The sequence below is a fragment of the Amphiprion ocellaris genome, chromosome 3 (genome assembly GCF_022539595.1).
Source record: "Amphiprion ocellaris isolate individual 3 ecotype Okinawa chromosome 3, ASM2253959v1, whole genome shotgun sequence".
Taxonomy (NCBI): Eukaryota; Metazoa; Chordata; class Actinopteri; family Pomacentridae; genus Amphiprion; species Amphiprion ocellaris.
Window position 1 is genome coordinate 38,374,984 of NC_072768.1, and position 13,521 is coordinate 38,388,504.

Consider the following 13,521-nt stretch of genomic DNA (forward strand, 5'->3'; position numbering starts at 1 on the left):
GAGGTGTCTGCGTCCGTCAGTCCGTCCGTCAGTCCATACACCCCCGTCATGTTCCTTCAGCGGGGCCTTGGGGAGTTCTGGTTCTGGTTCTGCAGCTGGTGGAGGGTCCCTCATCCTGTCTAACATGCATCCTCTGTGTCTTTATTTTTAATTTGCCCTGCTGCTGTATCGATCGTGTGTTCTGTCTCCATGTAATTTATGTGTCCGGTTTGGGTTTAAACTGTGTGTTCTAACCTCAGTTCTTCTCCAGGGTAGTTTAATAAAATAAAAATAAGATTAAAAAAGTTTTCTGTTCGCTTCAAAATACTTTATTTGTCCTTCTGGGGTCCAATTTGATACGAGAAGTCCAGTCTGTTGACGGTCATAAGATCCAACAGCACAAATGCACTTTTATATTAACCCTCCAAACGTCAAAACCTGCTAGCAGGTTGCTTTCTTTTTTTAAAAATCTGCAAAATTACAACGTTTATCGGAGCAAGAAATTCTAGTAACAGAAATAATTGTCAGATTTATTACTTTCTTATTGTCTTTGAACACATTTTGTGTGTTATGGAATTTTGTAAGCAAAAATAATCCCCCCAAAAAGCTTGAAAGGAATCAAAATCACTTTATTCTACATGTTTTACTCAAAAATTTACTGAAAATAAAAATTCTAAAATCAGTGGCAAAACTTACTTAATTTGCTTCAATTTTTAATCTTTAATTTTATATATTTTTTGTATGTGCTGATAGAGCAAGAAGTCACTTAGATTAAATGTCTGAATCCCAAAATTTTCAGGCCAGTTTTTTCAAAGAAATCCTCAAAATTACAGCATTTATCAGAGCAAGACACTGTAAAAACAGAAATAATTGTCAGATTTTCAACATTTCCTTTGTCCTGGAATGGATGATCTGTACTATGGAGTTTTTAAAGCAAAAATAATCTAAAAAAGAGCTTAAAATTAATCAAAATCACTTTATTCTATATGAAAACTAGAAATACAAAATTCTATGATCACCAGAAAAACTGACAACCATAAATTCAGAGAATCTATGCCTAATAAAAAATGCTAACATGCTGCTGTTTTTACTTAATTTACTTTTTAATCTTTAGTTGTGTATTTTTTTTGTATATTTTTGTATATCAAGAAGTCACTTAGTCACTTTGTATATCAACGTCTGAATCTGAAAATCTGCAAAAATTTGAAAGGGATGGTTTTTTAAAAGAAATCCTCAGAATTACAGCATTAATGAGAGCCAGAAACTAAATAAACATAAAGAAAGGTCAGATTTTGACCAACAGCCATGTGTGAGAGGAGATGAATGGTATGCTACCTTTAGAAAATATGTAAAAAATCATCAAAATGACACCATTTATCAGAGCCAGAAACTGTAAAAACGTTTTTAAAAAATGACATTTTCAACTTTCCAACAGTCCTTAATCAAATCATGTATGAGATGAGATTCAATAAAGAAAATTACAAAATCAAAGCTAAAAATCATTATATTTCATTCTAGATGTCTTATTTAGAAATTTGCAAAAAATAAACCATTTGTTCTGACAAGATTCTGTAAAAAAACAAAAAATTCTCCACATCTTGACAGGACTAAGAAACCAAAACTGACTCAGCTGTGACCAACAGTCACATGACAATAATTCAGACAGTTTTTTAGGTTGAACTGCAGGCATCGTTTCCTCGGAGAGACTGAGAGGAAAACCAAAGCTACTGGATGAATAAAATAAATGCATCATGGCTCAGAAACAGTGAACAGAGGAGCAAGTTGTTGGAGATACATTCAGCATGGAGAAACATCTTTCTACAGAGAATGAGCAGAGTAGACAGAAAAAGACTAGAGAGGCTGGAAACATGGAAATAGTTAAATATCGATAATATGTGGAGACAAAAGTGTCAAAACGACACAAAATGCGACTCAAACTAAAAAAAAAAACTGATACAAAACAAGCAAAATGAGACTGACAACAATTAAAATTAGATGTAAAGAGACCACAGAGAGACACAAAGTGATTTAAAACAAACGAAAATGCTGAGTCAGTTTTGGTTTCTCAGTTATGTTCTGCCAAAAATGGAAATAATAAAAGAACAAGACACAAAACAATGCCAAAAAGGACAAAAACGAGATGCAAAATGCTAAATATGAGACTCAAAACAATAAAAATGAGAGAATTTTAAAAATGAGACAAAAAGTGAAGTTGTTAAGTTTTAGTAAAAGGCTAAATTCTTTGATTTCAGCCTCTAAAAAGGGAATATTTTCAGTTTTCTTTCCTCCTCTGCAACAGTAAACGCTGACATTTTTCACCATTTATTCACATTTAATCGACCAAACAACTAATCAGTTAACCGAGAGGATAAATGACGGATTAATCTATGATGAAAATAGTTGTTAGTTGATTCTCTGAGGGAAAATCTGTTTATTTGAGGGTGAAATAAACCTTTAAAACAGAGGAGTCAAAAATATAGATGCAAATAATTGTGTGTTCGTCTGTTTTACAAAACATCAGTCAGTATTAAAGCTGGAATCTTTGGAATCGACCAAAAATTTAGGTTAAATAAATTTAATACTTTAATAGTAGATGAAAAAATATTACAAATGCTTCTTGATCTACTTTAAATTGGTTTAAAACAAGAATTCTGTTCAAATTAGTGTTTTTGTTTTGTTGAAAATGCAGATTTTCTTTGTTGCTTTGCTGTAAACTGTAACCTTGTATTGCTGTTTGTTGTTGTTGTAAGATTTTTTCTTATATCTGGATCAAAAATAAGGTGTTTTATTGTTTGTCAGTGATGAAATTCATAGTTTTTTTCTTCTCGAGACAGTTTTTAAAAATGATGTGTTTAACTCTGGAATCGTCCAATAATAATCCACGTTGTTGTTAAAATGTGAAATATAATCGGTTCCTGATGATTTAAACATCTCCGTGTGTCCTGTGGCTCTTCAGGGAGTGGTTCTTCCTGCTGTCCCATGAAGTCCTGAACCCCATGTACTGCCTTTTCGAGTACGCCGGTAAGAACAACTACTGTCTGCAGATCAACCCGGCGTCCTCCATCAATCCCGACCACCTCACCTACTTCCGCTTCATCGGACGCTTCATCGCCATGGTGAGACGCTTCCTACTGCTTGCTAGTCTAGTTGTTTTTGTGGAGAAAATTCAGCCTCAGACACATTTTAGTGACATTAAAAAGCAATTTGTTGAATCTTAGGTGATCATTTATCAAGCAAACGGCAGGAGGTGTGAAAATAAAACACCACAGAAGTGTTTCTTCCACAACTCGTCCCATTACTCCACTGAGGAACGCAGCAGAATTATGTGACGATCGGCGTTGGTTTGTGTGTCTGTGTGCAACATTACTCAAAAACAGACAAACGGATTTGGATCAAATTTTCAGGGAAGGTCAGAAATGACACAAGGACCACCTGATTAGATTTTAGCAGTGATGCGGCTTATAGTCTGGATCCACGGATTTCTTAAAAATTTCTGTATCATTGCGAGATAGCATCCCGACATCGCTGTAACCATGACGACAAGCAAACACTACTACAAATCGACCACTGTGGACCACAAATTTTAAAAAAATTTCATCCGTGGGAAATCATACGACTGAGTTATTATTGGATCTGAACTAGAATCTTCCATGTCTACTTATACCTGGTATTAGCATGTAAGCTAGCTTATCTGGCTGCTGGTTAAAGGTTAAAAAGTCTTAAGGGTTTATTCTCCTCCCTCTTTTCTTTTTAATATTCCTTTCTAATACAGGGGGTCTCGACTTACGTCAGCATTCCATTCCTACGGCACAATGTAATAAATCGGAACTCCCATACTGTACATAAGTACCTACGTCACTCACCTACGCTAACATAGTGATAACTGCCATGGTACTGCCATCAGAAGAGTCTGACGATTGAGAGCCATAACGAAGGGCAAAAAGTTTCCAAAAAAACAGCACAAAAGAAAGAAAGCGACTGTTGCACAATCCAACTTGGCGTAGAACCGCTGAATGCAAACAAAGCCGTCTTCCTCGTATAGCGCCGTGTGACGACGTATTCGTTTGTTCCGCTCACCAACTGGTTCCTGCACGAAATTTCAACATCGCAAACGCCGTTTGTTGGAATGATGGAACAAGACTTCCTTAATAAATTTATTGGCGATAACGTGACGTAACCATGAAACGCTGTAGATTGAGGATGTTGTAAACCGAAGACCTACTATACGGGAAACAATAACAATTTCCGAGAAGCAACCTGAAAAAGTCAGTTTTTGCTGCAGTTTTTAATCTTGTGTTAAGAATATGTTCACGTTTCCTGTCTAACAGAGAAATCTTGCATTTCAGACGAGTAGTTATGGAGAAATTCTCATTTTCCAGTTATTGCTGATCGTCTGCAGTGAGCCAGCGAAGGTAGACAAAGATATAAAGGGTGAAAAAGTTTAGTTTGGTCGTCAATGACAGGACTTTAGGAGTTGGGTTTTAGTTCAGCCAGAGGACCAAAACAACATGTAGGCACATCTTGGAGAATCCCTGATGACTGATTTGTTTTATGATTCGGCCGTAGACAGAGTTGATTTGACTCATCTATATTTACTCTGGAAGCATCATTTGCTGTCGACATTTGCTTGCTCCAATGTTCCAATCTGTTCCGACTCACACTAACGTATGTGATGTTGGTTTAGTAAAGTTCTGCAAGAGGCATTTACCGTTAGCAAGTCGCTTATTTCATCTTTCGTTATCAAACGGGCAAAAATAGCATTTTCTCTCCGTACAACAGAAACTGAAACACACAAAAAAACTGCTTGTCAATAACTGGTAATAACACAATAGTAATCCAATTACATCATCGTAACATAAAAAAACTAACCATAATAATATAGCAAGAATCCAGTAATAACACAGACATAAAACTAACAATAGCAAAATGGCCCAAAAAGATGAAAAAATGCCACGAAAAGATGCAAAAATGCCATGAAAAGATGCAAAAATGCCACGAAAAGACGAAAAAAATACACAAAAGATGAAAAATTGCAGAAAAAGATGCAAAAATGCCACGAAAAGATGCAAAAATGCCATGAAAAGATGCAAAAATGCCACAAAAAGACGAAAAACATACACAAAAAGATGAAAAATTGCAGAAAAAGATGCAAAAATGCCACGAAAAGATGCAAAAATGCCATGAAAAGATGAAAAAAATACACAAAAAGATGAAAAATTGCAGAAAAAGATGCAAAAATGCCACATAAAGATGAGAAAATGCCACGAAAAGATGCTAAAATGCCACAAAAAGATGAAAAAAATTGCGCAAAAAATAGCAAAAATTCCACTAAAAGATGGAAAAATCTCACGAAAAGATGCAAATATGCCATGGAAAGATGCAAAAATTACACAAAAAATAACAAAAATTCCACTAAAAGATGGAAAAATGTCACAAAAAGATAACACAGTAAAAACCATAGCATTATAGTAAAAATCCAGTTTGACTTTTTTTTTAATTCTACTTTTTAAAATCGTCAATGAATCAATTTTATTAATAAATACTTTCTATATTTGACAGGAAGCATAATTCACAGAAGGTGTCACATAAATTAAACAAAACTTCACCAAAATCCCCAAACTGACAAACATGATGACACTAGTGAGAGCTGGGTGAAGCTGGACAAGTGTTTTTTAGTTTCAAAGATGTTCCCAGTCCTGCAGATTTCCTCCTTCATGCCCAGTTTGCGTTGTAACGCCTCATTCTCTGGGATGAACTCCAAGAAGCTGTAGGTCTGAACCTCCACCCTCCATGACTTCACAGCTCCACCCAGCCAACACCCAGCAGCAGCAGCAGCAGCAGCAGCAGCAGCGGCAGCTATATTTAGTCCTGAACTCACTCTGCTGACTGTAAAGATGCTCGAGCTGCTCCTCCTTTCTTTACCTTTCCCTCTGGGTTTCCGCCCTGGGCTGTGTTTAATCCGTCCATCTGGCTGATGGAGGTTCAGGATGCAGCCGGACAGAACAGACGGTGACTCAGTCGGCCGGTAGGCGTCTGTGTTGTCGTTGGCTCGTCCAGCGCTCAGCCCTCTGTGGCTTTTTTACATTAAACAGCTCCATCTGGATGAGGCTCAAACTCGCCCAGGGAAGAATATGACTCGGTTTCAGGCTGTTTGCACACATTTCTGTCCATGGTTTAACCCTCTCAAGCCCACTCTTTTTTCTTTGCTCAATGTGGGTTCATTTTTCTCAGCAATCTGAAGTCCTACAGCTCTGTGGAAACAAGGAGAGAGAAGTCACAAGTGTCTTCTGACACAGAATGACACAAAGAGACAAAAACAGCATAAACAAGATGACAAAACATTGCAAAAATGTCACTAAAAGATGCAAAAATGACACAAAAGATTCAAAAATGTCACTAAAAGATGCAAAGTGACACAAGAAGTTGCAAAAATGTCACTAAAAGATGCAAAAGTAACACAAAAGATGCAAAAATGTCACTAAAAGATGCAAAAGTGACACAAAAAGATGTAAAAATGACACAAAGCGTTGTAAACATTACCCAGAAAGATGCAAAAATGTCACTAAAAGATGGAGAAATGTGACTGAAAGATGCAAAAATTACATAAAAAGATGCAAAAATTAAGCAAAAAGTTGCAAAAATGTCACTGAAAGAAGCAAAACCAACAAAAACAGATGCAAAATGTCACTAAAAGGCACAAAAAATGACCCAAAAAGATGCAAAAATGTGATGAAAAGATGCAATAAAATGTTATGAAAAGATGCAAAAATGCCACTATAAGATGGAAAAATTACCATAAAAGATGCAAAAATGTCACGAAAAGATAGAAAAATTACCCAAAAAGATGCAAAAATGACAGAAAAAGATGTCACTAAATGTTGTAAAAATGTCACTAAAAGATGCAAAAATGACAGAAAAAGATGCAAAAATTACCCAAAAAGATGCAAAAATGTCACTCAAACGTGTCCACAGGTTTTAGTCTCTACATACTGTAGATGTGAGGGTTGATCAAAAAGTTCTGAGACTGCACCTTTACAAATCCAAAACTCTGAACTTTTGTCGTATGGCTGTTGGACATATCCGAATCAGTCACGGCTTCACAACTGCGTTGATGAATGCAAAAGTTTTACTTTTTTACAGAATCTAGTGCATGAAAACTTTTTGAACATTTTGAATGAGAGCATGTAGAATTAATGATTTAGATGAAATGTCACATTTTTAAGCTATGGAAATTCCGGTTAATATTTGTGTTTTTACAGTTTCCTGCTGATAAATGGTATCATTTTGGTCATTTTTGTGAAGATAACATGCGTTCCAAACCCAACAAAAGGTGAAAATATTCTCTGACAGAAGAAGGAATCTTTATTTTACTAACTATAGTCTCATTTGAACAGGATTTATTTCTCTCAGGAATGTTGAGTGATTTTATTCCAGTGTAGAACGTATGTGGTAATTGCAGCTACTTGGAGTTTTCTAGCTAGCTTGTAAATGCTGTAATTTTGAGGATTTAAAAACAACTTTCAAACTCGCTGTGAGATTCTGGAGTTCAGATGGTTCGTCCTTGATGTTTCTACCATAAAAATAATGACATAAAAGACATAATTTTGAACAGCAGCAGCTTTATGAGGCTGAATAACAAACCAATTTTCAGTCATTTTTTTTCCTCCTCTTGTAAGTGATTCCAGAAATAAAGGCCCATTCATGTTTCCTGTAAAGGCGGCTGGCTGTTAACCGGTTTCTAACACCTGACTGGGCACCAGCGGTCCTCCACTGAATCACGTCTGAGCCCAAAATATTCCCAGTTTGTGGAGCGTTAATTTGAACCAGGTGTCACCAGAATCCATGAAATAACAGTTTAATATCGGAACTGAATAGACGCTGTGGATCTGAAGGAGTCTAACGTGATGAATCCTTCTGTAGGCTTTGTACCACGGGAAGTTCATCGACACCGGCTTCACGCTGCCTTTCTACAAGAGGATGCTGGACAAGAAACCGACCCTGAAGGACCTGGAGTCCATCGATCCAGAGTTCTATAATTCCATCATGTGGGTCAAGTAAGTAACGCAGCAGCTCTGTCACACATATTTATACTTTATACTCACATTAGCAAAAAATAAAAACACTTTTCAGACTTAGTTTCATGTTCAGCGGTTAGTTTTGTTACTGAAAGAATCACAATAAGGATTTTAGTGGCTTTATTTCTTTTTTTTTTTTTACAAATTATTCCATCTTAAAGCGTCAGGTTCCTTCTGTTCGACCATCTCTAGTTTGTTTTAAAGTTTTATATCATAAACTTTGGATATATAAAATGCTCTCTGTGAAATTTTAGATGGATTTTTTTCATTATTTTTGAAGAACCTTTTTTAAAGTTCTGTTCTACTTGGATCAAACTATCCACCAATATTTTGTTTTTTAGTAGACCTTGTCAAACCCGCTCAATTAGTTATTACAGTTTAAGAAAAATTAACCTTCTACCATTCGAAAAAGGTGAAGCACGGTGGTGGCAGCATCATGATGTGAAGCACGGTGGTGGCAGCATCATGATGTGAAGCATGGTGGTGGCAGCATCATGATGTGAAGCATGGTGGTGGCAGCATCATGGTGTGAAGCATGGTGGTGGCAGCATCATGGTGTGAAGTACGGTGGTGGCAGCATCATGATGTGAAGCATGGTGGTGGCAGCATCATGATGTGAAGCATGGTGGTGGCAGCATCATGATGTGAAGCATGGTGGTGGCAGCATCATGACATGAAGCACGGTGGTGGCAGCATCATGATGTGAAGCATGGTGGTGGCAGCATCATGATGTGAAGCATGGTGGTGGCAGCATCATGACGTGAAGCATGGTGGTGGCAGCATCATGATGTGAAGCACGGTGGTGGCAGCATCATGATGTGAAGCATGGTGGTGGCAGCATCATGATGTGAAGCACGGTGGTGGCAGCATCATGATGTGAAGCATGGTGGTGGCAGCATCATGATGTGAAGCACGGTGGTGGTAGCATCATGATGTGAAGTATGGTGGTGGCAGCATCATGGTGTGAAGCATGGTGGTGGCAGCATCATGATGTGAAGCATGGTGGTGGCAGCATCATGATGTGAAGCATGGTGGAGACAGCATCATAATGAAAATTTCAGTTTTCCATCTGAGACATTGTGTTTATCAACACACTGCAGGTTAAAGTAGAATCTGTTCTCTTTAAAACACTATTTGAGGTTTTTTTGCTGTAATTTGTGTTTTTCAGAGAGAACGACCTGGAGGAGTGTGGCGTGGAGCTCTACTTTGCACAGGACATGGAGATTCTGGGGAAAGTTTCCACCCACCAGCTGAAGGACGATGGAGAGAACGTGCTGGTGACCAAAGAGAACAAGGAGGAATACATCAGGTTAGTTAGCAGAAGAAGCACTGAGAGCCACGGTAATAATTATAGCTGCAAGCATTGTTGAACATGGAGCATGTCAAGGTGTTGAGACTTAGCTGACCAGTGTCAAGGATTATATCACTAAGTTTGCAGCAACAGTATGTGCCTGTAACTTCCTTTTACCAATAGTTGGTGCTTTGACTGTGACTTAGTGTTGGAACGTGGATGTCTTCAGACTGGGCCTGGTGTCCAGCATGTGATATTTGGTCCAGACTGGATCATGTGCAGCTGAGATATAAACACTTCAGTTGTCATGGCGAGACATCGAAATTTGCTGCACTGTTTGATGAAAACTTACCATTTTCTCCATGAATATTCATCAGTGCCCTAAGACTTACATTGCCACATTGGAAGGTTAATATGGGTAACTGGCTAACAATAGTCCATCAAAGTGTAAAACCATGTCCTTTCCTGTTGCCAGCAGGTGGCGCTATGACTGTGAATGTATTTTGCCACATGGATGTGAGCAGGTCAGGACTCTGATCAATCATGTAAACTTTGTGGCAGATTGGGGCATGTACAGGGTAGTTACATAGCACTTCCTGTTTCATGGCAAAGCGTCAAAGTTCATGGCGACGCTCTTTGACTTTAGGGGAAGATTCTGAAAACTTCTCATCTCAGGTGGAAGTTAAACTCCCGTTGTTTCCCTGCAGCCTCCTGACCGATTGGAGATTCACCCGCGGGGTTGAGGAACAAACCAAAGCCTTCCTGGACGGATTCAACGAGGTGGTTCCTCTGGAGTGGCTGAGATACTTCGACGAGAAGGAGCTGGAGGTGAGGATCTAGTTTTAATCCTGTAAAGATCTGGACTCACCTGGTTAAACACATGAACCACATTCTAAGGCTGAGATGCAGTGACTCAGTGTGTAAACATCGTCTTCTGGCCTCTCATCAGTCAGTCAGACACAAATATGAAGAGTAAAGCAGTTTTTGTGGTTCATTCATTCAAAACTCATAAGTCTTTCCTCTGCTGTGTTTTCAGTTGATGCTCTGCGGGATGCAGGAGATCGATTTGGCCGACTGGCAGAAGAACACCATCTACAGACATTACACCAAGAACAGCAAACAGATCCACTGGTTCTGGCAGGTAGGAACTCACCTGGAAACACAGACAAACACACAGACACTCACCTGATATAACATCACCAAAAAAGGAAAAACTACCTTAAAAGATGCAAAAATGTCACTAAAAGATGCAAAAATGACAAAATAAGATGTGAAAATATCGCATAAAGATGCAAAATTGACCAAAAAATGCAGAATTATTTAAAAAAAAGCAAAAAAAGTCTCTAGAAGATGGAAAAATGGCACTAGAAGATGTACAAATTACCCAAAAAGATACAAAAATGTCACTAAAAATTTAAAAATTACACAAAAAAGTTGCAAAATGTCACAAGATGAAAAATGACAAAGATGCAAAATTATTCAAAAAGATGCAAAATATCACTAAAAGATGGAAAAAATAATCACTAAAAGCTGTAACAACGTCCCTAAAAGATGGAAAAATTACACGAAAAGTTGTAAAAATTACAAAAACAGATGCAAAAAATGCAGAATGACAGAAATCATGAAAAACAATAAAGATGGGACATTTTTCCAAACGCTCACAGCTGTTAATAGTAGAAACAAATGGAACGTTTCTATGTTTAAATATTCTACATTTACAGGAAACTCTACAAACTCAGTACTTGTCATTCTAGTCTCCACAACGACTGTAGAAAGTGACACCGGTGATGAATAAGGTGCAACACTTCTAGCAGGTTCACTGAGGCTGATGTTCCTGCAGGTGGTGAAGGAGATGGACAACGAGAAGAGAATCCGTCTGCTGCAGTTTGTAACAGGAACCTGCCGGCTGCCGGTCGGAGGCTTCGCTGAGCTCATCGGTACAGAAACACCATCCTGGTTATGGAGTTTAATCTGGTTTTATGGAGGAATCTGCTCCTCACAGCCATGAATGATGGAGAAATATATCTAAGTGTAGTTTGTTTTTAAAGGTTTAGAGACAGAAGAGGTGCAGTAATGTCCAGTATGAGGAAAATAAAGATTAAACGTGTTCCAGTCGACCTCCAGAATACATCTATGAACCAGTAAATGTTCAGAATAGGATCTCTCAGATATCAAACAGTAGAAACACTAGAAGGATTTACTGCCGTGGAAACAGAAGTAATGACGATTTTATGATTTTCTCCAGCTGATGTTTGATCTTTTGTGTCCTACAGGAAGTAACGGTCCCCAGAAATTCTGTATAGACAAAGTGGGGAAAGAGACTTGGCTTCCAAGAAGCCACACATGGTGAGAAAACTACTGCTGCTGCTTCTTCTCCTCCTCCTTCTCCTCCTTCTTCCACTTCTTCTCCTCCTTCTTCCACTTCTTCTCCTCCTTCTCCTCGTCATCCTCCTCCTCCTCCTTCTGCTTCTTCTCATTCCTCTTCTTCTTTATCTTCTTTCTTCTTCCTCCTATTCTCCATCTTTTCTCTTCTTCTCCTTCTTCTTCTTCGTTCTCCTTCCTTCATCTTCTTCTTTCTCTTCTTCTGCTCCTTCTCCTCTTCCTTCTTGCTCCTCTTTCTTCTTCACTTTGTTCTAGTCTTCTTCTACTTCTACTTCTTCTCCTTCTTTGCTTTCTTCTCCTTCTTCCTCTCCTTCTTCCTTCCTTTCTTTCTTCTCTCCTTCTTTCTGTCAACATTCATTAATCTGTTTCCGTGTTAATTTAAGGTCCTAAATCCCTCGGCTCTGCTCTCTTTCTTCCTCCTGCAGCTTCAACCGTCTGGACCTCCCTCCCTACCGGAGTCTGGAGCAGCTCAGAGAGAAGCTGCTGTTCGCCATCGAGGAGACGGAGGGCTTTGGCCAGGAGTGACGACGAGGAGGAGCTTCACCCGGATAGTTTTTGTTCTTACTTTGTGAACCACGGGGCTGAAATCACCTGCAGCTCCTCACCTGGAGGGGGAGGGGGAGGGGGAGGGTCATGATGGATCATTTACAGGTGGAGATGATGGAGGAAGTGTGTGTGAGTGTGTGTGAGAGTGTGTATGTGGTTGCTCACGTTAATGCCATTGTGTATATGCATATAAACGGTGTGTGTTTGTTTGACCGGACGGCACATCCACCCCCACACCTCTGCTTAGACCTGCACCACAACCAGACATGATAGTTTTAATGTCAGCAGCAGCAGCAGCAGCAGCAGCAGCAGCAGCAGCAGCAGCTCACAGCAACCCGCAGATGCAGTATAACGACATATCTAGAGAGAGAGAGACGTACGTTTTTAACCCGACAGGACAGAGCAGAGCAGCGAGTGTTATCACCATGCAGAGGACACGCACATCAGATGGCATTTTATTTTTTATTCCTCTGTTCATTGTGAAATTCTGCATTTTTTCTCCTGTACATAACTAAAATAAATGAGATTTCAGTCTTGGTCTGTGTCGGCGTCTTTTATTTTGGCAGCCTCATGTGCAAAGTGTATATTGGAGGACATTTGGGCTTCAAAACGTTTGAAAAATAAACCTTGTCTTTGACAGTTTTCTGCTACATATTCATCAATGATAGGTAATTAACTCTCCTGTTGTCCTCATTTACGGGCACCAAAAAATATTGTTTCCTTGTCTGAAAAAAATCCAAAAAATGAGCAAAACAATTCCCCAAATTTCTGAAAATTTGCAAAACCTTCAGGAATAAAATTCCAATAATTCCTTTAAAAAGTTTCCCTTAAAAGTTTTTTTTAAAAATCCCCCATATTTGGCAAGAAAATTCTTGTAAATATTTTCAAAAATGAGTAAAAATCTTCCAAAAAAAATCTTAAAAATAGCTAAAGTGATTACATATATACAAGTAAAACTTCTATTTAAGAACATTCACATTTTTTTGGATTTTTTTTGTGAATTTTCTTAAGAAACATTTTTTAACATTTCTTTTTTACCACCAAAAGATGTTTAAAGATTTCCCAATAGTGTTGAAAATGTGGACATCAGAAGTTTCACTGAAATTTTTTTTCCCTACATTTTGAAATGCTGAAATAAATTTTGCTGGAATGTATGTTGTATTGTAATAATATTTGGTATTTATGGAGCACTTTTAAAAATCGTCACAAAATAAAATAATAAATAAGACATAAATAATACAATAAAAT

At 38.1% G+C, this 13,521-nt stretch overlaps 1 protein-coding gene across 2 annotated transcripts in view; it reads left to right on the forward strand.

The window, feature by feature from the left end:
- The window catches only part of wwp2 (WW domain containing E3 ubiquitin protein ligase 2), an 88,515-nt gene extending 75,705 nt beyond the window's left edge, over positions 1-12,810 (forward strand). For both annotated transcript variants that reach the window (XM_055009045.1, XM_055009046.1), the window contains 8 exons: positions 2,936-3,095; positions 7,900-8,033; positions 9,223-9,363; positions 10,053-10,173; positions 10,382-10,486; positions 11,186-11,282; positions 11,619-11,691; positions 12,153-12,810. In XM_055009045.1, the coding sequence (XP_054865020.1) occupies positions 2,936-3,095; positions 7,900-8,033; positions 9,223-9,363; positions 10,053-10,173; positions 10,382-10,486; positions 11,186-11,282; positions 11,619-11,691; positions 12,153-12,252 (931 nt within the window). In that variant the 3' untranslated portion in view covers positions 12,253-12,810. The remainder of the gene's footprint in view (positions 1-2,935; positions 3,096-7,899; positions 8,034-9,222; positions 9,364-10,052; positions 10,174-10,381; positions 10,487-11,185; positions 11,283-11,618; positions 11,692-12,152) is intronic.
- The last annotated feature ends 711 nt before the right edge of the window (positions 12,811-13,521 follow it).